Source organism: Echeneis naucrates, chromosome 5 (assembly GCF_900963305.1).
Source record: "Echeneis naucrates chromosome 5, fEcheNa1.1, whole genome shotgun sequence".
Taxonomy (NCBI): Eukaryota; Metazoa; Chordata; class Actinopteri; order Carangiformes; family Echeneidae; genus Echeneis; species Echeneis naucrates.
In genome coordinates, this window is record NC_042515.1 from 14,615,337 (window position 1) to 14,639,244 (window position 23,908).

The 23,908-nt window shown below is 41.7% G+C and overlaps 2 protein-coding genes across 2 annotated transcripts; both read right to left on the reverse strand.

Annotated features, from left to right (window-relative positions):
- Positions 1–3,654: 3,654 nt before the first annotated feature.
- Positions 3,655–6,280, reverse strand: faim2b (Fas apoptotic inhibitory molecule 2b). Its single transcript, XM_029502858.1, has 12 exons — positions 6,266–6,280; positions 5,680–5,728; positions 5,326–5,393; positions 5,183–5,247; positions 5,050–5,103; positions 4,886–4,936; positions 4,747–4,786; positions 4,622–4,659; positions 4,404–4,491; positions 4,224–4,319; positions 3,896–3,949; positions 3,655–3,804 (listed from the first exon to the last, which is right to left on the reverse strand). The coding sequence occupies exons 1-12, from the start codon at positions 6,278–6,280 to the stop codon at positions 3,655–3,657; spliced, it is 768 nt and encodes a 255-aa protein (XP_029358718.1).
- A 2,830-nt stretch (positions 6,281–9,110) lies between these two features.
- Positions 9,111–20,073, reverse strand: LOC115043374 (nuclear receptor subfamily 1 group D member 1-like). Its single transcript, XM_029501779.1, has 8 exons — positions 19,433–20,073; positions 13,709–14,017; positions 13,519–13,607; positions 13,261–13,405; positions 11,104–11,684; positions 10,820–11,005; positions 10,477–10,687; positions 9,111–10,391 (listed from the first exon to the last, which is right to left on the reverse strand). Exons 1-8 carry the CDS (start codon positions 19,449–19,451, stop codon positions 10,195–10,197), a joined length of 1,737 nt encoding a protein of 578 aa, XP_029357639.1. The 5' UTR covers positions 19,452–20,073; the 3' UTR covers positions 9,111–10,194.
- Positions 20,074–23,908: the final 3,835 nt, after the last annotated feature.

Here is a 23,908-nt window from a genome sequence, read left to right on the forward strand (position 1 = left end):
CTTTTTTTTTTTCAATGCTGCTGTTGTCACCCGAGTTTGATTCTCTGTCAGTGATTTTTAGTTTGTAGAAAGTTAAATGTCTTTTTTTTTCTTTTTTTTCCTTGTCTGTCACTTGAAAAATCTTTGTGCTAATTTGCCTTATGTTTGGATGAATTTATCTTTGAAGTAGGTTAGATTTTAGATTTTAGCTGTAGATTTTAGCTTTTCCTAGAGAATAGGTGCTCTTTTCTCCACGTAGGGTTTGATGCTGTTTTCTTGTGCACATTAAGTTTTTGTTCCACACACAGAGTTTCTCTTCCCATCCTTGTGTCGTCTGTCCTGATATTGCGTCAGGCACGTTTTGCAGAAAGCCTTTTCAGAGTGGAGAGCTGAACCAAACAATGACTTCATTTAAGTGCTGATCCAGTTTCATGCCGAAGCTGCACCAGGCTTCGTACACATGAGCCCGGGTATGTTCCAGTCAGCATGTTTAGTGAAGCTCATGCCACCACACACCGTGCATCCAAATATGTTGACTTTTAATTTATACAGATATCAAAAACTGTAGATATGTAGATAATAGAAATAATGGTTTTACAAAGGACTGCTCACTAGACCATGGAAGTGCCATTTAAGACAATTCTTACAGCCTTCAGTGAGACAGCACGTCTGAATGAATTTGTGAGTGATCCAAAATTTAGCAAAAACTATTTTCAGCTAAGCCTTAATGTTGTTTCTCTGGATGAACTGCCTGATCTCTCATAGGATTGACACTAAGTTGTATATACTACGGTAATGGCAACAGGCTTGTTTAAATGCCACAGTTAGTCGTCCTGTCAGTGGAGTTAGCTGTAGGGTTACGAGGAGCATTTCTTCCCACTCTTTCACTGTCCATGTTTGAATCCAGTGAAAAACACAGTGCGATAACGTCTTTTCTCAACCTTTGTGTTTCTGACTTTGTATTGTCTTGGTGTAATTTTTCATATGCCATCTTTTTTTTTTTTTTTTTGCTGTTGTTCAATTCTGCAACCAAAGATGTTGTAGCCACCCTGTTTTAGCTCTCGGTCACTGATAAACTGCACTCATCTGTAGACGGTCGTCTGTTGCGTGTGGCTGGACAAAAAGTATTTTCACCAGTTTTGAAATATTCACGGACAGAGAGAGGTCACAGTAAGGGGGGTTTACATTCAGGAAGTAGTCCGCATGATGGGAGTTAGAGGTTTTGGGAGCGTATTTTTGGGGCACTAATCCATCAAAATTATTTTACTGTTTTCAAAATGAACAACTCAAGAAATTATCTGGTTTTGTTTACACATATGACTAAAACCTGTGTTTCCCTCAGTATACGTAATGGAGCGCATGTAAACAGGCTCATTATGGATTTTATTGGCTTCAGCAGACGCCCAGGAGGAGCAGAGTGCAGCTTTTAAGAGGGTGAGAGTTTTCAGACACGAGAGCTCATTTTGTAAATAGTCCCCCCCACCCCCCCACTTCCAAATGCTCTTTATACCATTTCTTCTTGTGCGTTTCCTTGATTTTTTTTTTCTTTTTTTTTTTTCTTTGTGATTTATAACCTGTCCAGATAACACAGTGACTAGCAAGTTTTCAGATTCAGTGCACCATGAAGGAAAATGTCATGGATATTGATGATATTGTTCAGAGAAATTCTATTCCATGTATTAGCCATCACTTTTAATACAAACACAGGACTTTGGAACTATGAAATGACCACTTGTTACAATACAGTGTTTATTTATTTTAATTTTATTTTATCTTATTTTGTACGAAGAAATCCTAACAAGGAATCATGGTGCTCAAAAATGAATTAGCATCATGACAACGTCAGAACCTTAACTTCCATTTAATTGGAGGAATATTAAGATCAGACATGTACTGTATAGACAGTATTCACTGTTTGAAAGAGGCCCTGACTAATTTGAAAATCTTCTGAATGTTATCCAAATCCTCCTAAATAGATTTAATGGCTTATTTCATAGCTTCAAAATGTTTTGCTGCTAAAACAGGATTTCCAAACAGGTAATAAGATGTTGCCCCGTCTGGATTTTCAAAATGTCTTCTTTTATTTTAGCATAGTTGATTCTTGTGGCCCTTTGTCAGTTTGGTTTTAAATCATAGCGTCATGAGATTTGGATGGAGTAGTTTCCTATCATCTTGCTAACTGGCAGTTCATATTGTCAAATTGTTATATTTTGTGACTCAGAAATGTCATCCGAGCAAAGTTCAGAGCAGGAAATACTAAAAACACGTCTTGTTGCTCAACACTGTATGAACCAGGCTTCTGTGAATCGCAGACATTTTGAAAAGACCACGGGCTAATCTCACTTCCTGCTTGTGAACAGTTTTCTTATTTATACAAGAACTCATTTTGTACAGTTTTGTTGGAGGAAAGAGGTTTTGATATTTGGTTTTCTTGCAAAGCCACTTGGCTACTTTTGTCTTCCTGTGCCAGAGTTGCTAAAATTGTCTGTAACTTGTGTTTTTTTTATTGATTGAGATAAGATTTTCCTTCTTTCTTGGTTTTCTCTTGAATTTGAATATGTCAGTTTTTCTTCTTTTTTTTTTTTTTTAATAAAAGTCTTGTTTCAATTTTTCGTCTGCATATTTCATCATCCCTTATAAATGAGAGCCTGCGGTGTATAATTAAAAGCAGCATTAGCTCCATCTATAGTTTTCCTATTAAATTTTTTTCTTTTCAAATGAGAACAAAACAAGCAACCATCAGTCTCGCTGTGGTCACAAAGGGCCAAGATCCAGCTCTGCCAAACCCTGATGAGATGAGCTCAAAAGTTTCAAGAGATTTCTATGCTGAACCTGATGCCATCATCTCGTTTGTTCCTAAATCCACCCGTTACATCTGAGGCTGCAGACGCTCAAATTTAGCATGCATCCAACACAAAGCAGTTACAGCTTAGCACGTACCTCAGATTGGACACAATTTTTAGAATGCGTCATCGTTCGTATGATAACCAGGCAAAGCACTGTTCATGCATCACTTTGAATAATCCCAATAAACTGGACACAGCCCATTTTCCTTATAAAAATATAAACATGGTCTGTTCAGGTTTTTTAAATCCACTTCACAGGAAGAACATGTCTAACGCTCACATTCTGATCATCGCCACGTTAACATGGAATCATTTTCTATTGTATCCCAAAGGCCACATTGACATCACATAGAAATTGTTCTGTGTACTGACTATATTATGCTGATAAACACTTTTTCCCTTTATAGTTAGACTCTGTTAGTGTTCCTTGTTAATGCTGGGAAGCTTCACTTGTACAGTATATACCTACATAACATCCCGGTTCAAAATGAGCTAGTAGAACGAAAACACTGCATCTTACACACATAAACATCAAACGTTAATTTATATTTGATGCGGGACATAAAAAATAAACGTGTAAAAAAAAATCTCATTTCTGTTAAAGCACACTCTGTGGGATGATGGGTACACTGCAGACCCCTTAGTAACACAAAACTAGAAAATTAGGAATGACCAGAGTGCTGTGAACAACTACATGGAGGGTACGAGGCAGATGTAGGAACAAATTATTCTCTTGGTAACTAGAGACAAACAAACAAATAAGTTTGTTTCTGAAGTTCAAATGTAGCTCACAGATACATCTATTTGGCCGCAGCGGGGCTGAGATTTTTCAGTCGCGGCCTCCTCCCATAAGCTGTAACAGGAAGCTGAACAGATAGATGATGTCGAGGTAGATGCTGAGCGTGGCAAAAATATATTCCTCTGGACTTATGGTGTAGCGCTTGTTCCCTAACAGCATCTGAGTGTCAAATGCCAGGAACTGTAACAGAAAGAGATGGAGACAGTGGTGGAGAAGAATTAGAGGAAATGATTTTAGAATGTGGTCCATTAATGAAGTATCTGATTCTCACCAGAGTAAAGAGGATGGCTCCTATCACTGCATAAATGGCATGTAACCAGGGAACCTGTGTTGCGAGATTTAAAAAAAAACAAAAAAAAAAAAACTTTGCAAAATACTGTTAAGAAGGATAGCAAGATGCTAATTCAGGAAAGAGAGCCAAGAACGTCGTCAGATTATCTGTGATGCTAATCCCTTAACGCACACCCAAATACGGCCTGCAGCACCTGAGGCATTAACCCACAAGGCCTGTTTAAGTCAACATTAAGCACAGCTATTTTGGACTTTTCTAGAAAGTGCTGCATGGCTCCTACCAGAAGAGATGGAGGAAGTGAACTTACATATCCAAAGGGCACAACAATGGAGAGGGCAATGGCACAGAAGAGCATGACCATGCACAGAGAGAACAGGATGCCCTGACAGGATGTGACATCAACCTGCCATACACCGGAGCAAAAGCCTGTGATGGATTTATCTCACCATAGCTCTGCGTCCTGTCTTTTGTTGTGCAGAGAAATTACCTTGCTTTGGAAGCTGAAGATGGTGACAGAAAGACACACAAGCGCGGTGATTCCCAGACATAGCGCCACTGATTTGGTGTTGTAAAAGCTGGAGAAGGAGCAAGCACACATATCAGCATTGTTCTTTTCCCTCTTCTCCTACAAGCTACGAGCTACAAATGATCAATAGGCCAAACAGATGGACATAAACACACCCCTGCGTTCTACGACATAGTTACCTGGACATAAATCCCATCATGAAAGCCATGCTCAAAGTCTGTGAGTAAGACATGACAGACAGGTCCAGTTAGGTTACAGTGCACTGTATTTTACTATAACGTGCCGCAATAGCTCATATACTCACAAAGAGAACTAACAGAATGCTGTTCCAGGGAAACTGCCTCCTGTTTGGGTAAGACGGAAAATCTGATTAGTCCCAATAATGTATTTGCACATTTCCATCAAACTATCATCCTCTATTTGCGTTGCAAAAAAAACGTTACCTCAGATCTCCGCAGCAGGAAAGTGCAATGTAGGTGAAAAGGAACATCAGACTAAAAAGGGGAAATGATCAAAGCTTAATAAATAATGTCAGTGGAAAGATTTGCAACGTGTATTGTGCAATGTGCAGTGTAACTTATGATGCAATGATGTTTTTTGCACTTACTAAGATGCCATGTACAAGCCAGGATGAGTCTGAATGAAAAACCGCACAGGGGCACTGCAGACAGAAATAAGAAGGACTTGACTGACAAAGTGTCAGATTGAAATGAAAACTGATGAGGAAAGGAGGTTCTCACCAGAACGTGAAGAGACAAACGACTGCTACTGTCACGAGCAGCTGCACCATGAGAATGGCGTAAACCTGCAGGATGGAGCACATCCAGTCAGAACCACAGAGGTGTCACTGTGACATTGTGCTTCAATGAAACTTTTTCTCTACCTTCCTGATGAAGGTTTGCCTGATGGTTTTATCATCCCAGGCAAACTGAGCCTCCATTTCATCATAGCCTGAAGGGAAGATGTTGATTTGTAGAAATCAATAAATACGTGCTTTTCCTTTAAATGACGCTGCGTAATTACTTTGACAAGAAGGGGGAAAGTCTGACATGATTTTGAATTGCAATGTCGCACTTTTCAACACGTTGCTTTTAACTCAAATGAAGTGCAAAGTAATTACAATTATGTGTTGTGTTTCACCTTGCACCTTGACTCAAATAAACAACGAGCATAAACATATAGCGTAAAAAAAAAAAAAAAAAAAAACACTTCAAACTACAAGGATGTTGGCCTTTACCTGCAGTTGCCTCCTGATAACTGGGGGGTTCATTGTCATCATTCACCTGCTGGGATATGGTTGGGGTTAGCACAATGTTAATCATCTGGAGAAAAACATAGCTGGATTTACATTTTCTACACAGAAAAAGCATGACATTTGAATGTTGAAGCTGAGTGCAGAGAGTTTCCAACAACAGCGTACTCTGAAAAACAGCCTGGTGTTTGATTAGCTCTAAGGATTAGGATGACTGTGATGGGCCTCCATCTTTGGTGGCCACCAACGGCCAGGGTCCATTCGTTTGTAATTTTGTTTGTTAATTTGTCATTTCTGCCATATCAGAAAATGTTTAAAATTTTATGAGGGGTGATTTATGATTTACGTTGATTTTATTTTGAACTTGGCTGTGATGCCGCCATTAAAAGAGATTCCTCCCAGACACAGAGGAGCCATGTGTCCACAGTCCGTTACATTTAAACACTTTACATACCAACAAATGACATAAAAAAGTCCTACTGCTAAAGGAAAAAGAAGAGATGAATCACTGCCCTTTGCGTTGCTTTCTTTGAACAGGATAAGTGTTAAGCGAGGAAAGTTAAAAACGTACCTTTGCCTTTTTCATGTTTATTCCCTTTGGCCTTCTTGACGTTTCTGCTGATGAGAAAAATTAATATGAAGTCAAGAGATAAATGTTTTAAATCTCAAATTTGAAATTCCTCCGCTGCTGTACCCTTGTTTAAGCATATATGGCCCTAAAAGAGTTGTGAGCCAAATGTTGTTTGTGGTAAAGTTGTTGCTCTGACTTTATCTGCAGTGGGCGGATTACACTGGAGCTTTATAGCCGGCCGTGTGGTTAATCTCCCTTTAGCCCTGATCCCACGCCACCCCTATCCCCAGCCTAGTGTGGTAGCTCTGGCAAGATCCAGGTAAGACCAAAAACACTGACATGAAGCCAGACTGTACCACTGCTGCTGCTGAACAGGGGTGTCTCTTTTCTGGCACAAACCTTCTCCACAGTGTTCCAGGTCAGATAATCATCCTAGTGCTCACCCGAGAACTTACATATCAGAATTACATCCGCATTACATAACTGCTTTGCTCCACTTTGGATGGAAATAGCACACATATAAGTGATGTTCTTTAACCAGTAGATGCAGATTCATAACATAAAGTAACATATTGAAACTAACCCATCAGTCATTACACATGAAAATGTATTCTTTGACACATGAGACAAAAACAAAAACACAAATCAGTTTATGATTTTCTTTATAATATCCTTCAGGTAGATGTGATCTAACTGAAAGGGGTCTAGCGGACTGATGACATCATCTATTTGTGTAAGAGACTTCTTTGTTAAGAAGCACTTGAGACTAATGAGATGAAAGCTAAGAACATTATGGAGCGCCAACACAAACTATACAAATGGTAATAATACGATTTACTGCACTAACAATACCCATCTATTTGTACTGAGCTTTATTTCACTCTTGTCTGTTTCCATAAGAATGCAATTCGGAAACAATAGGCTTCAAAGAAAGTTTTGCCTTTGTAATTGATATTGTCTAAATGTATATCATAAAGTAAAATTGTCTCAATCATTCATTAAAGTTAAAAAAAAAAAAAAAAATCCTCTGTCCGTACATCTGTAAACTACATGAAGTGCCTCTAAAACCATAACATTGTTTCCATATTCCAGATCATCATTGACATATTTTTATTCATGATCAATGATAATCACTTTAAAACAAAGGTCATCTTTGATGTATTTACTCCAATCCTCAGTCCATAAAGCATGTTAAATGGGGAACAGTCCCCTGTGCTGTTAGTGGCCACTAGATGGCATCATAAACAATCAAAATATCTGTATTTAAAGAAAAAACACGTAGAAACAGGAACTAATAAGCTTTACTTGTTCACTTCCTAAGCATGGACTTGAAACCACACACCTTAAACCAAAAGTCCTCCTTTACTTAAATCCCTAAATGGGAGTTTGGTTTTTAGGTTTTAAGAAGGTCATCAAACAAATGTGAATCTCCTTTCTAGGTGTTTGGCCAACACCAAATCAATAATAGGTAACACCTCAGTCAGTGAAAGCCTCAGCTGGTGTGCAGAACAAGTTTTCAAATAGACTTCAAACCTTATAAACGTGAAGTAATGCCAGCGAGGGGTTCGCTGAGTGGATGGATAAGACCCTGACTCTGACCCAGACTCATTGAACGCAGAGTTCTTTGTTTATTCTGTGGTGATTGGGAATATCAGGTCATTACCTGAGTCTCAGGATAGATAGTTAGAAATTATATTGGTCTATGAGAAAACAGTGTATCCCCAAAGTCCAATTAGTAGCTGCTCTTCCTTGTCAGATGGAGTTGCCGATTTGTGGAGATTTAGGTTTAGGCCTTTTGTCCATATTGGCTTGAAAGGTGGAGCTGAAAATAAAATCAAATATAGCATCCCAATCAAGCAACGTAACAGTCCATGTCAGCCTACCATTACCTGACAATGATGCTCACAGACTAAAATTAGTCCACGCTAGGTTCAGTGCTAAAATCTGTTCATGCTGTTAATATGCTGTCCAGTAGATGGCATCTGAAGCCCTCCTTATTCCCCTCGGAAATGACAGGGACAATTTTACGCTTGTGCCAGTGAGCTACAAGAGACTAGATTCTTTTTGTAGAGGACTTTCAGGCTTATGGAGTGAGGGGGTCACAGGTTCTTTGAGTATTTGAACTCAATAAATCGTAACCACCTTGAGTACCTTTATCTATTTCTCCTGTATAGAAAATTGTCCTTTCTCTGATATTAAGAGAATCTAAGGTATCTACATACAAAGCACAAGCATTCACAAGGCTGTCTACTGCAGGTTTATCTTTCCACCTGCCACAATGCCTCAGACTAATTCCACCATGACGGCATCTGAAGGCCAGAGTGACTGTTTAAAGAAAACATTTATAATAATACGATGTCCCCAGGCTGTCCACCAGACTGTAGTGATAGCCGTGGTAAGGTCTTCTTGTTTTGTTTGGAGCCCTGGCTGTTCACCTTCAGAGCATTTGCACGCCTGAGTACCAAATGAACCCATCGAATGTCTGCCTGTTCAATGTCACATTAGCATTTATCTCTGAACAGAATCCATTTCAGGTCATAACTCCGGCCCAGCAGCTGCTCATCCTCTCAGTCAGTGTGTGTTTGTGGCAGAGACCATGACCTGGTATGTATGGAAGTGTGTCATGCTTTGAAATGAAATTTACTTGTAATCACACACTCAGAAATCAAGTGATGTGTCTTGTTAGTGATAAAGCCCCTAATGGCTCTCAGACCTGGAGCACGATTGGCTGATTGCTTCTGTTGCTAGGCTACGGCTCTATCGTATGCCTCAGCACTGCTGACAGCAGAGTCACATTAAGGAAGATGATATAAAAGATGAGCACAAGGAAAATGCTATATAACATTATTTAATAATGATACTCTATGGTGTAACCATAAAACATTTACAAAATATTCACAGGGTGATGCAGTCAGTTGACAACACATTTATTTCAATTATATATCTTCAAATAAAAAGTTTATACTCAGAGCACATGGTTCAAATGCTGCTTCCTCTTTCTCTGCAGTCTATAGAGCGATCTATTACATCTGACATCATACAATAATTTCAATACTAACTTCATTTACACATCAGAGAATCTGCAATCTAACAAGGGTATGAACTGAGGATAGAGGTTATATACAGAATTATATACAGAAGAGAACATCTTGACATATTACCCATCAGCCATGGTCGAAAAATGACCAATAATTTCTCCCTGATTACCGCACACAAATACAATGCAACTTACTCTCATTTCTTAAAAATGTTATGCATTTACACTCAATCACAGATGGGTGATTTTCATAAAGATTTCGCACATGATGACATGTTGTGAAGATAGCTTAGGTTACTCCAACAGGGCAAACACAAACTGTCCTCCTAACTCTGTGTTAGACGGTTCTATTGCTATTTTATATATTAATGCAGAAGAGGTTTCTCAAAGTTGAAGACGTTTTTAATGGATTCTAGTAGCATGAATGTACACTAAGAAATCATTATTGGTGGGTGTTTGTGTATGATCGTTTTCTCTGGGCAGGATGTGCTTCTTTCCTGTTTACTATGCAAGCTGTGATACAAGGACAAAGTTTAGTGAGAAACAAAAAGCCCTCTGTTTCTTTTTGGTCTTCAGAGTAAAAATTCAAGGAGGCGGAGGTGATGATTTGGTGGATTGATGGCGACTCGAAGAACCCAGGAAGAACATATATTTTATTAGTTTTCTTTAGCGATCCTGGAACCAACTGGAGGAGAAATCAGTTCAAGTCCAAGAGCTTCCTCCTCCTGCTGTGCTGAGTCCTCTCTCACACAACATCAGACTTGGCACAGCTCCCACAACAACTGTCCGTCATGCAGAGGCCAGTGTATTGTAAGTGGCGAGCCAGGCTTGCATGGGGAGCCAGAAGGTTCCCCTGAAGCCGATACCTCAGCAAGCTGGAAGCCATCTGAACTCACGGGTCAATGCGGAAAGCTAAAAGCTTGTCAGAGTGCTGGTTGTTAAGGGTGCGAAGGTCCGGCAGACGCAGCAGCAACTTTGGGAAGAGGGTGCTGTCATCCGGGCGGCGGCTGGTGATCAGAGAACGCAGCGCTTTTATCAGATTCTCCTGCAGTAGCTCCACTGCTCCCACATCCACTATACCGGAGCGGTCTGGAAAAACAGAGGAGCGTAAGACCTGATGAAATGTGATTGTATATATTCTGTGGTTTTGCGCTTGTAAGTGGCTGAGTCTTACCAGCTGACACGAGCACGACTGCCATAAAAAGAGCCATCTCATCTGGCTCCAGACCCAAAAACCCCAGCTTCTCACTGAAATCAAACATGGCATCCAGTAAAGTGCCCATCCCGAGAGCCCTCAGTGACGCCAGTGAATATGTCTGCCCATTTAGGAAGGTCACCGTCCTCTCTTTAGGGTCAAACAATGAGCAGAACCTCACCATCAGAACCTACGAAGAGAGAGACACAGGTAGGATTAGTGTCTGAAAAAAAAAAAACAACCCATATCTCATAGGGGAAAGGAAGGAAGAAATAGAAACTTCCAAAGTCTCATTGACAAAATTCAGCTGAAGAGGACGAACCTGGAAGGTGCCAGATTTGAGCAGCATGACCTGATCATGCTGGCTGAGGGTCTGGAAGCCGGGGATACTCTTCGCAAACTCGACTACTTCCTTGACAGCAGGAGTGAAGCACTGAGAAAAAGACTCCCACACCTCCTGGCTGGAGCGACTGGATGGAGCCACAGGACATGAGTTGAGTGGACACGCCTGCAGGAGACAGAAATCAGTTAGGAACTTCTTATTGTTATTAACCTAAATGGGTATATACATATATGCACACACACACAAATAGAAAACAGACCCACCAGCACTTTGGCACCTCCGTTTAGCTTCCAGGGGCAGGGGCTTTGGTTCCGGGACTCGCTGGGTGGTAAACTGTTCTGATTGGCTGGGTAAGCAGACTGAGGTGATAGGTTGCCACTTACAGGGCACTGATTCTGATTGGAGGTGAAGGTGTACTTGACGTTGTCAACATTAGTGCTTGTACAGTTCTCATTGCTGTTGGGGGCAACAGGGCAGTTTGTGGTGACGTGGTAGCTCGGTGTTAGGTTTGCCTGCTCCACATGAACGCTGTGCTGGGTCTGGGTTGTTGAGTGTGTCAGGGTGGGTTCCTGGTTTGAACTGTTCTGGAAAGAGGAAGTGCATGCGCTGTTGTTGTTGCGGGCGGCCATCTTGAGCGGTTTCTCATCACTGTTCATTAAATTGCCGTGGTAAGACTGTAATACGGAGCCTTCATTTGTCTGGTTCTGCGGACTGGAGGGGGCATCAGAAGGAGGTGACACCTCCATTTCCATGGAAGCTGATTCATTGAGGCTGTTCATGTAGCTCTGCATCTCATCCAAGAGTCTCTGCTTCTCTCGCTTAGGAATACGCCCAAAACGCACAGCTGAGGAGAATAGCCAAGGAGAGAGCATCTTTTGTTAGCATTTACTGACACTGAGCATCGATATCACTGCCAGCTCCTGACTGGAAGCACTTTTATTAACAAATTGAACAACAGCAACACTGCCAGTAAAAATGATCCTTACATTTAAACGATCTCTAGTAACACAACAGTCAGCTCTTGCTTGGATACAAATTTAACATCAGAGACTCCAGATGTAATCTCTACATGGATTACTAATCCCAATGCCTCTATCGCTCCCTGGCTATTCTGTCTCCATCACAGTTGTTTCACTAAAATACTTAAGTCGACATCCCATCCCTTGCCTTATCCTCCTCTCCAGCCTTTGCAATCTTCCCTTCCCCCCTTTTCAATACTGCACCTCCACTGACAGCCCTATTTATAGTGCTCTGTATGCTTTGCCACCTCCCCCTCATCCTTCTCCCTATCCTGCCTTTCTGCCTTTCAGTTGAGCCCTCATTCTCTTTTCCCGTGGAAGTAGGTCACTGGGTCAGGAGCACTGAACATGATGTTATTAGTAAAGCGACAGAGTGAGTGAGGAGTGGAAAGGTCAAGAAGATAAGAGAGGCAGGTAGGGTGGTGAGGAGACAAAGGGCTGATGGGAAATAATGAATTTGTGATATGGTATTGTAAGGACAAAGATAAGGACATCATTTTCATTACTATTTATTTGGGCTTGTGTACTAGTACTGCATACTAATGTCAAACATTTATGTCCATTTTCAGAGACTGAAAATACAAAATATTGTTATTAATAACAACGTTTCTCTGCTGCAGTCTCGTGAACCAGCAGGTGTTTTTTTCACTCCCTCATTTTGGCTTTTTTGGGTCAACTAAAAATGTTTGCTCCAGAAAACCTGGATTTATTATCACCTAGTTTAGCCATATCCCTAGAGATCAGACTGCTGCAGTAAAATGATGCAGTAGACTAGATTAGCTGAAGTAATACTGTTTTATTTCCATCTGAGGGTTTTATGATTAACAGGGCAGAATTCAATAATGTCTGAAATGATTGTTTTTCGATGTCCGTGATGAAAACTATTTGAATAAATGACAGGTAATACCGTGTGTCTTGGTGAACACAGGGGTAAATCAACAACTTTGTGCCCCGATTTCCCAAAATAAACTACATTTGTCACAGTTCCTCTATGACTAATGACTACTGGGACTCTCAGGCACATCTTTCCATAAATCAGACAACAGGGCAAGGAGAGAGGAAGACAGAGAGGAACAAAAGACAAAAGGAGAAGAGTGTAAAGAGAAACTGATGCAAGAACGTGAGGAGAAAATGTTTCCTGGTTTGTTTGGGTTTTTTTGCTAATGAGAAGTGAGACTTGCTTAATAAAAGTGGAATGACCATTTCATGAAAGGCTACAACAGAAACGAACTTGACCTTTTCAATAACCTATTGTGTGAAGTTTTAATGTGTAATTCCCCAGAATCCTTTGTTACATCTAATAAGTGGATCCTGTCCTTTACAGTGAGAAAACTAAGCATTCAATCCAGTCTAATTATATGTCTAAATATCCTCTTTGGGAGGATGAGTGCTGTCTCTCACCATCTCTAGACATGCCCACAGCGAGACACTTCTTAAAGCGGCAGTGCTGACACCGGTTTCGGTTCATGCGCATGATGAGACAGTTCTCATTCTTCACACACATCTTGTAATGGATATTCTGCTGAATGCTGCGTCTGAAGAAGCCCTGTAAGAGGAAAAGGAGCAACAAAGACTATGATGCACGTCTGCTGTGGCATTTTGTCCGTGCGCACTTAGTGAACAAAGATATGACATAATACCATCGCTGTTGAGTCTCACCTTGCAGCCCTCACAGGCATGCACTCCATAATGGAATCCAGATGCAATGTCTCCACACACCTTACACAGGAGCACCATTCCGCCGGTCTCTATGAAAGCACACATCCATCATCAGAAAAATACAGTGAAAGACGGCTGGCAGGTAAATATACATGGGGCACAGGAAGGGGGCAGGTGAGGGGTTACTTACTGGTGAATGTGCCACTGAAACCACAAGGTCTTTTGGCCACTGTGGGATGGTTGTAAGTTGCTGACACTGTCGTTATTTGGGCAACTGGAGCATTGTTTACTTCAGGAAACTGGAAGACCATTTTCGGGGAAGGAGTTCCTCCCCCTTGTTCCCCTCTCTGCCTCAGGGCCCCAATCTCCTGAAAGGAGACACCCTCTGGGGAAGAAGGCTGTGAGTGGGAGGAGGGCGACTGGGTCTGATATCCACTTGAAGGGCTGCCAGGACTTGGGCTGGCACTGCCAGATGAACCAGCATACAAGATAACACCACCTGGAGGAACAGAGAGGGGTAAAAACCTCTTCAATGATCTTCACGTAGGTTTCTGTTCCCATGAACAGTGTAGGTGGGACTGTAAGTGCTGAGCAACACTCTGTTTGGCAGAATTTCACAAACAACACAAACCCGGATCAGAAATTTGATCTCATAAATAATTAAGAAAAAATGTCACAGTTAAAGTAACAGAAGCCCTGAGCTGGATATATGTGCAGGCTCTTTCATTTTTAGATAGCTAGAAATGCTTTGTCATGCCAACTCTTAAAAGACCAAACTGGCTGCTTCAGGAATCTGGATGTTTTTACTGATAAATGAGACTTTGGTATCTTAAAAACCAGTGGAGAAGGTTTTGTGGATTAATATTTCTAGATGCCCTTTGACAAGGCACAAGAAAAATCCTTTTCTCTTTGGTGAAGCAAGACCTATATCGGGCACATAGTCACAGTGTGTCACTGGGCTGAATAGCATGGTTAATTATAAGGCTTGCCAATGTATGAAATATATTTCAAAATATTACTCAAGCATCTCACACATAACAAAGTGGAAACAGACTGTCCATAAGATACTTGAAAATATTCCAGTAATTACATACAATGACACAAACAGGCCTTTGTTTAGGGATGTCACATCGAATCGGAAATGCCCCGCTACCCCTCAGCACAACACCCATCCACCCCCCTTGTTTTGCAGACAGTATTCTTCTTTGCAGATGAAAGACTGACCCTCACGTGCAGCCCGAGCCAGCCAGCTCCCCGCCCTCTTGTTCGCTTTCACCAAGAGTCTTTTCTATGCTCCCTCCTTCCTTTCCTTCCTTTCCCCCCTCCCTTCCCTTCTATCCTCCTCCCATCCAACCCTCCTCTCTCCCTCCTCCTACCTCCTCCCTCCTTGCTTTGGCACCAGGCCTGCAGACCCATCTATCCGCCAGCCACCTGACCGGGAGCTCACATGGACTCTTGACACAGTTCCCTCCCGGCTCACAAGGCTCTTTGCGCAGTCCCGTGTAGACAACAGCAGCAGTACAATAACAAGCGCTAGGGCAGATCACGTTTGTAATAGAGACAGCTCTAATGCTGTGACTACAGACGTAAGGGAAAGCTTGCAGGGCTACCTTAAGTCGATGCATTTCAGAGTCACTAGAAACTGTGTAGAAGGTAACAGTCACGTTGCTGCTGTTTTGACACAAAATCATTTGCTTGGGGGTTTTAATGTCTTTGTGCATTTACATTGCAGGTGCTACAGGGTGGGAGTAGGGCACACTCACCAAATGTAATTCACCCATATTTAGTGCTGACATCTTTCTTTTAATTAGTGATAAAGTGATAAGTGATAAAACAAGATAAAGCAATTACAATATAGTGCCTACTATTCAGACATTTTTTTTATTTAATCAATTTATGCTAATAGTGGTCCACTTATGATCATCCTCATTATCTGTTCACTGTTTGCCCTCCTTTTATTTGCTGTTGGGTCACTGTGTCATGTATCTAATTATTTCAGCATTAAAAATCTGCCAACCAAATGTTTCGGGATCAGCGATTACTTGGTTGACAGTCTCTGTTTAAAAACATATCACTGAGCTCAAATTATAATGACTATGAGCGCACTTTGTGGGTTACTACTGGACAAAAATTCGCTCACAGGTATCAGATTTATACTCCATTTGGTCAAACAGGTTGCTGGAGTAGTTTAAAGATGATGAGTATAACTGTAGTCACAACAGCCAGAAGTTGTCAACGCTGTCATTCTGTGCTCCACTCTGCATCCAGAGGACCTTGAATCATCTGAGAAAAAGCCTCCCTACGCGTTCTCTCCTTGAGAAAACACGTGCTGTGTTTCTCTTTAGCTTTAAGTGCCTCCTTAATTCCCCTGCACACACGTGTCAACACAGAGTGCAAGGTACTCTGGCCTTGAATGCTCATGTGTGGTGGCAGCTCCAGTGTCATTCCGGCTTTGACTGAGTTCACACGGAAATGTGACTTTGTGCATGGGTAATTTCCTGTGCATGAGAAAATGCACGGCTTCGTGGACATGTGTATCACCTGCAGGGGAAATGGGTGGCACCCTACTGTCACATGAGCACCGCACCCCTTTTCGACATTCTCAGTCAACATCCCTGCCTCTCTGCTTTAAAAACCGTCTTTATTCTGGCTCAGTGGAACGATTTCCTGGAGTCTAGTTTGGTCTGTTGCCAAAAGGATCACTGACAACATCATCCCTGCTGTACTCAGGCACAGGTTACAACATGTGACCTGTGGATACACATACGGTCATAAGAACTACAGAGTAAACAAAACACTCCACAGCCCCGCCTATTGTCAGTCATCCATGACATCCCCTCCCATGTGTTCCTTCCACTGGACATGCATGCATGGCAGACGAACTGTAGACATTATTCTCATCCCATGTCTGGTAGAGGAGAAACACCCCCTCTCAGTCTGTCCTCTTTCAAGTGAACATTTACAACTGTGCATGGGCGGTAAGCCTCAGTCCACGTGAAACAGCTGGCCTCATGACATATGTCTATTTATGAAGTGCTTTCAAGGAGGATGGTTCTTTGAAAGCAACAGGGGAGAGCATTTGCTTCATTCCACACTAACCGCCATTGTAGTTTTATATCTATGTAAATATGCGTTTATGATTCCACTGTATGTTGTTTTTGCACGAACTGGAGTTTGAGGAGCTTTGTTTTTTAGAGGCTTAAAGAGTTTATAATGTATTTCTTGTGGTTTTACTAGAACACATGCAAATATCTGGAAGAAGCAGGTTACACTTGATCCTGCGATTGAAATACTATCTGACATCTGAATCAAGGGTAGCTTTTAAATTGAGTTAGATAGATATATGATCATCTTTCGAACTGACACCCAAAAAGACTCTGGTTTCAGGAGTGGCAACAGAGCACAACATTAACTTTATTGTCCCTGCTAGCATGAATGACACCTGTGACGTATTTGTGCCTAATTTTTTCATGATTGAAGAACTTAATGTGGAGACAGTGATGCTTTAAGGTCACAAGGTCATCTCTCTAAAGGCTGGATGTTCCATGACATGGTCATGGAACATCATCCCATATACTGAGCAATAATTGGACAGTTTAATCTTTAACATGTGAGAGTCTAGTGACTATTGACTACTTTTAACTAAATAGGCTTCATTTTGATCACGGCATTTGCTGATGATTCATGTATTTATCTGTGACATATAAACATATAATCTCTGAATTATCTAGGATACCATAACTTGATGGCAGCAAATATTCTAAATCTAGAAATATTCAAAATGCTTGTTCAATATAATTATATGCAGTGAAATATATTTAAGCCATTTATACCATTTAGAAATTAACACATTATGCCCTTTTTGCCTTTTTTCAGCTTACAAGATAGATTTAATGAGCACTAATTTGGTAGCACCCTTTAAACAAAGTCAGCTATAAAATATCAATCTATATATTCTTCATTCAGTTCTGCAGAAAAATTATTGATTTGATAAGATCCACATAAGCTAAAACACAAACAGTTTATAATTGTGTTTTAATTTATTTGGCCCATGTTTTTGGTAACGGAAGCAGGGATCTGCCAGTGGCAGCAATTGTCTGCTTTGGCTCTCCTAAGTGTTGTACTGCAGCAGTTAGCCGATGAAGGGTGCTGCCAAAAAAATGGCGGTCCAGTGACACTTCAGGTGAAACGAGGTGAGATTATTTGCGGGGCCATCAGAATCAGGGTGGGGGAGCTCTCTGACCCACTGACCAATCTAACGGAGGATTCCCCGCGCTGAGCGGAGAGCGAGCAGCGGAGCGCGCGCGCGCGCGCGGCGGGCGAGGAGCAGCCGGATAGGGGCGGGTGCTCGGGAATCATGCGCAGCACGTGGACGCTGAGGCTGTGTACACGTGCTGTCAGCTCAAGGCGGGGTGGCTGCGTATTAAAAAAAAAAAAAAAAAGGGCGCATGATTCCCTACGCTATCACGACAGTTTGTACCCAGAGTGCACCGGGCGAAGAGCAGATGACAGACAAGCTGCCTTAATGGCCTGCCTGCCTAACGTTTTTTTTTGTTACCACAGCTGTTACATTTCTATAGAGGTTTAGCTATCTGGTGATCGCTGCCTGTGACGTCATCGTACATTGTGCTATTTTAGTCTCGAGCTCCGAGAAGCGAGGGTTGCTCTGAAGTGGCGTCCATTATCAGTCTGATGATTGAACATTTACTTGCACAGATTCACTGTCCAAATCCGCTTAGAGCCATTCATTTCCATTAGGAAGGTGCATCGAGCATATTCTTGGGTCAGACTGTAGTTTCAGTGTGCGTTTGTTTCAGGAGCAGCTTATGATCCACGCTGGGCTCATTCATCATCAGCCTCCTCCCACTACATTCGGGTTAGGTTATGATTCAGGTCCTGGCAGTACAGGATGTTTACTCCACTTTTAAAGTCATGACCGGTGACACGGAGGGAAGATTTGGCACCGCTCACTTGTTTTCACTCAGTGGGCGTGACTACTCTTTGACATTCCGTCCTCACATGTTTCAGCAAAAGGGAAAGAAAGAAATATATTCGTTACAGTCTGGCCAACTGAAATCAATTACTGCAACAGCAATGTACTAATTCACACACTCCACATTCTAACTGGAGCGCCTGTTGTTACTATTTGAATTAGTCTAACTGAAAACATCCACGGAAGGATCCTTCTATTTATTTATAACCAATAAACCCCAACAGAAAGTATGAACAGATTAAAAGTAGTGATGTTAACACGTTAAAAGGGAAAGGGCGCGCTGTGGGGAGGAATCGTGTCCGGCCAGGGGGCACGTTGGGTCGCGCTTCACGTGAGAGTGTTTACATGCAGGGAATCGGAAGTACACTGCAAAGGCTGACGAGAGAGGACCCTGTGTGCTCAGATGACTCCCTCCAAAGTCCACACGTCTGCAACCCAGAAGCTATTGGCACACAACCACATATCACAGTGATAAATGGCTTAAAAGGCGAGGGGCGTTATTGGAATATTAGAAATTACTTCACAGTACAGTTTGAGTGAGGACGGAGGTCAGTCCCATCCTGTGGTTCATAGTGGTATCCAGTGGATATAGTTAAACTTGACAAAGAACAAATAACGGAATAATAATCCAAAGCTTAAAAAAAAAAAATCATGTGTACACCACCCTAAAATAACCAGGTTTATGTTTTCCGTTACTCAGGTAAGTATAAATAAAAGGGTCAACGCTTGAGAAAATGTGCACAGCCTAGAATTTAACTACTTGTACGCCCATACAAAAATATTTAGTGTAGAGAAGTGGAACTAAAACATTTTTCCCAGTATGCATCATTTCCTACAACCGTCCAGCCGCTGTTGGCAATGGAATACATTTTCCAGTGGCTTCGAGCAAAAGACACAAAGTACAGTACAAATCCGACTTACCACCAGGGCTGTTTTCCATGTTTCCCAGTCGATCGATGTTGCTCTGTTGTTCCGTGCTGTTTAATAGTGGGCGTTTAATGCTGGGCTGTCTGCTCCTGTTTGCCACTGAGGAGTTTCGTTGAAACAGGTGAAAGAGTCATGAACTGCCAAGGCATTAGAGAGTGTATCCCAAAGCTCGGACCAATAGGAGTGCGCACAGGGCATTAGGGGTCTGGAGAACACCCGAACTGATAAGAGAGAAAGAGAAGTAGACTAATGTCTCAAGGGAGGAGGGGAAATGAAACGACAACAGATCTGTTATCGATCCAGGTAATATCCAAGGTGAATGGAAGCTGGGCGCACCGTCAGCACACCTTATGATGCCGGGCTGGATGATATCATTAGAAAAAAAAAAGGGGGGGGGGGTTGTTCTCTCAATTACAGAGATCCCAAAAGCATTCAGCTGCTTGCCATGTAGTCACCGTGAAAACATGACGGGAGTGGAAGCAGTTTAGGCGCTCCACCACTCATCAATAACCACCACCCGTCCTAAAATAACCAGCACGTTTTCAGGTGCCTGGGAAATGTGACCATTTTTTTCCTTGTTCTCTTTTTGTGTCCCTTCAACCGCCTGTTTGTTGATGTGTATCAGGGCGCTCTCTCTCTTTCTCTCTCTCTCTCTCTCTGTCACGCTCTCTGAAAACTACCCCCCCCCCCTTTTTTTTTTTTTTTAGTCTTTCTCACTTTCTCATTGGCTGAGAGCCGCGCGTGGAGACGGCACATTGGGCTCGTTCGACACTGGAATGCTTCTTAAAGCTCCGCTGCATGTGCGCATGGCATGTGAGCTCGCGCTGCCCTACTGACACACATTTTATGCTAATGAGAGAGGCGGCGGGCGGAAGAGGGGGCAGAGATGGGAGGGAGGATAGAGAGGTCTAACTCCGGCGTCCTCTCACGGTCCCACAGAGATCCGTCCCGGCGTTCAATGCGGAAACGCGATAATTTATTGCCAGCGGGGCCAAGCAGGAAACTGTCCTGTTGTGTTTCTTTTCGTGAAGGGTGGAAGTGTCAGGAAATAAGTATAAACTACTGCTGGTAAAGAACAAACGCTGAATTGGCCGACAGCGGCGTCCAACATTTTCGGTGTATATCATTTCTGTTGTCTGCTGTTAGACCTAAGTTGGACAGGTTGTCCATCAGTCTGCTCTGACGGATTCACATTCCTCCGACCCAGAATCCGCCATCTTGGCAGCGTCAAGTAAGCAGGATGGCTAAAGGATTGCTAGCTAGAAGGCGACCTGAAGTTTAGCGTGAGTTTAGCTAAAGGCAACTAAGATGGAAAAACGGTGCTCAATCTGTGGAGAGGTGAACAGGAAACACGATGAGCTTAGCCCAGGGAGGAACCGGCGTGACAACCTGCTAAGGCCGCCATCTTTGTTTGCCTAACATATCGAGCCTTACTGAGAAAGACCAACAAAAACACACGGGCCATCCCGTTCGCTTAATCCACTATAGAATACATGTCTACCAAAAACAACTAAATGACCTGTTCCTAATATCTTAGCATGTAATAATTTTAACTGCATTGAGTGCAGTTTTAAAAAGTGGAATATGAAGTTGATAAAACCTGGATATGAGTGTTTTCTTGTCACTGCAAAACAAATAATTTCAAAAATGTTTTTCAGTACTCGTGCAGAAAGAGAGATATTTTTATTGTGTTATAGGGTGGTCCCCCTGACATTTCATAATGCCATTATGCCTCAGCCGAAAAATAGTCTTCCCAATTTTGGCTTTGCTCCTGTGTCAGACTACTGCCCCAACGTTGGTTATCCAGCAGAACAGGGGGCAGCTCTTCAACTGTGCAAAGGTAAGGCTTTATGTCTTTTTCCACATGCTGCGTATAATTTCTGAGTCTTTCCGATAACATTTCAATACAGTGTGATTCAGCTGAATCGCGAGGAATTGCATCTTTTTCACAAGTTGTTTTCCCTTAATTGTTTCAATTGTTTGTTCATTTGACAGCTTTTTCTTAAGTAATTGAATGTTTGCTTAATGCATAAAATGTCAAAGTGAAAATTTCCCTTGAAAATAACAAATTGAAATGGCTTGCTTGGGTTGACCATTTTGAGTGCACTGTTAATGTTATTAAAGATGAAAAAGGTAGAAAATATTGTGATGTATTCAGTCGAACCAGGTAAGGATTTATTCATGGTTTGCCTTTTATATCGATGATAATTCTATTTAATAGAAAATCTTCCTGATCTGACAAAACGGATTAAACAAACTAAATCAGGAGGAACTAAAACATGAGGCCAGTCCTGTGCCCAAGCCAGCCGTTCATCCGCAGTGCGCATGTGCGGAGGCTCATGCGTGAGTCTCTTCCAACAGAGACGATCTTTGCTTGAAAAAGCCGGCACGTGCGGGAAGGGCGGTGCTCAGCGTGACTCCCCCCGTGACTCCCACCGTCCCTCCTGCCTTATCACGTTTCCCCTCCACAGAGTGCGCTCGCTCTAATATCGGCGGAGATTGGCTGGGACTCAGCGAATGTAGGTCAGCAGCTACTTGTGCAAACATGAGCGTCGTAAAATAGCTCCAATGTGCCTAAAACCGCGGTGTGTTTTCAGAGAGCACTCTGAAGACCGCCTGTTTCTGGCAGGCATATAGAGGATTCAATTTAGGTCACGTAAGTCATTCTTGGAGGTTTGGTGGGATGTTTTTAATGCCACATTTATCTATTTTTATTCCAGTAAGGTGAGCTGAGAGAAATAAAACCCCTCCTGCAACCTTCACCTTGTGGAGAATTAAGTTGAGAGGCCATAGTCATCGTGACATGAAACTCATGTGCTCTGGATTTAAATATTCATAAATATAAATTGTATATAATTTTGTGTTTTTTTTTTTTTCTCCCCCTTGACATGGATATGCACATTTTCCTATGCATTTTAATGAGAAAGTGTGTCCAAACTTTTGACTGGTAGTGTATATTTTCTTATTGTTATTTTCTTCATATTTTTCACACCATATTTTTAATTCTTTCAAAAAATCCTTTCACACCATGTTGCCAAGACAGAAAAATTGCGTGGTCTGCGTTACAGTATTTCCAGAGATCAACCCTGTGCATGCACCCCCAACAGTATAGAACTCTTAACTACAGAGTTAGTTAAGTACTTTTGCTTTTGACTGCTGTACTTCTAAATTAGGCAAAATTAGCAACAAGTTGTTTGCTACTTATACCAGTCTTCCATAGCACACAATTGTGGCATCAAATATCTAACATTGCTAGTGACACAACAGTCCTGGCAGATCTCTTCAAAAGTTCTTCATAGGCTTTAATAAAGATAATGGCAGACAACAAATTCATCTGAGACGTCATCAATAATTAAAGTGTCTGCAGCTCTGGAGTCCCAAAGCAGCTGGTAGAAGGGCAAATGTATCAAGCCTTACTCACCCCTTGTAACTAAAGAAAAATATTTTAATAGATAATAAGATATTTGAATTTTGAAAAGTGGATACACAAACAAATTTTGTTCATTAAAAAAAAATCAGATCAGAAATTTACAACATACTGTATAATAAATAATATTAAAATAGATGGCTATAGGAGTCTGATTTTTCTTTTTTCTTTTTTATATTATTGCTTGCTTGACCCTTTTACCTGTTTTCTTTTCTGCAAAACAATGGGATATTTTAAATTGCAAGCATGAATTGGTTCGCTCAGTGTTTCAATCACATAACTCTGGATGTTCCACACCCCCTTTGAACTCCACTGTGAGCATTGCTGAGGTAGAGTCATCCTCAAACAACCCCGATCTGAAACCTGAAGCTGACACCCACATTACCTGAATTAAGTAACTGAGCAGTGCCTCCCTGTGGTTTGGATAAGCTGTACAGCTCACCTCTCGTAAAGTACACAGATGAATCTATTCTTACTGATAACGTACCCAACAAAGAATCAAGTTATTTGGAAGTATCTGGAGTTATTTGGAACATGTAGTTTGTGCTCTTAATAGTTTTGAGTCGTCACCGAGTTGCATATAATAAACAAGCGTGTTAAAGCAAATGAAGCTATTGATTGTTGAGCTTGTTGATTTATATATCTGCTGAAATTTTGCGTGGTTGCAGAAATACTCTTCATCCATTTGGTTTGGGTTCATCTCTCTGCCAACTATATAGGCATCTTTACAGCCATAAGTGTTGCTCTACTCCTCCCTGTTCCCCTCTCACTTATGGTTTTAAACTGCAGGTCAACCCTTTCCCTGATGGAGGCAGTGCTAGCATTGGTAAAGGGATGTTTAGTAGTTGGGCGTATTTTCATTTGACTGTGTTGGGTGTTTCACCATATTCTCCACGTCCTCTGACTGTTTAAATCAGTGGCAATGAATCATGAACCTCTGCTGTGAACACACTTCCACATAGGTGTGGATGTATGTGTTTGTATCAGCAGAGATGTAAGGAGGACTAAATTAGATATATAGCACATTAACATTGATACTCTAA

What these genes read in the sequence shown, in the direction of transcription:
- faim2b (XM_029502858.1), bottom strand. An exon ending in TCTTCAGCTTCCAAAGCAAG is followed by an intron (nt 4,320 to 4,403) that starts GTAATTTCTCTG and finishes GGTGTATGGCAG; the next exon opens with GTTGATGTCACATCCTGTCA. An exon ending in TTGTTGTGCCCTTTGGATAT is followed by an intron (nt 3,950 to 4,223) that starts GTAAGTTCACTT and finishes CTCGCAACACAG; the next exon opens with GTTCCCTGGTTACATGCCAT.
- LOC115043374 (XM_029501779.1), bottom strand. An exon ending in TGTGGGCATGTCTAGAGATG is followed by an intron (nt 11,685 to 13,260) that starts GTGAGAGACAGC and finishes TATTCTCCTCAG; the next exon opens with CTGTGCGTTTTGGGCGTATT. An exon ending in ACGGAGGTGCCAAAGTGCTG is followed by an intron (nt 11,006 to 11,103) that starts GTGGGTCTGTTT and finishes TGTCTCCTGCAG; the next exon opens with GCGTGTCCACTCAACTCATG.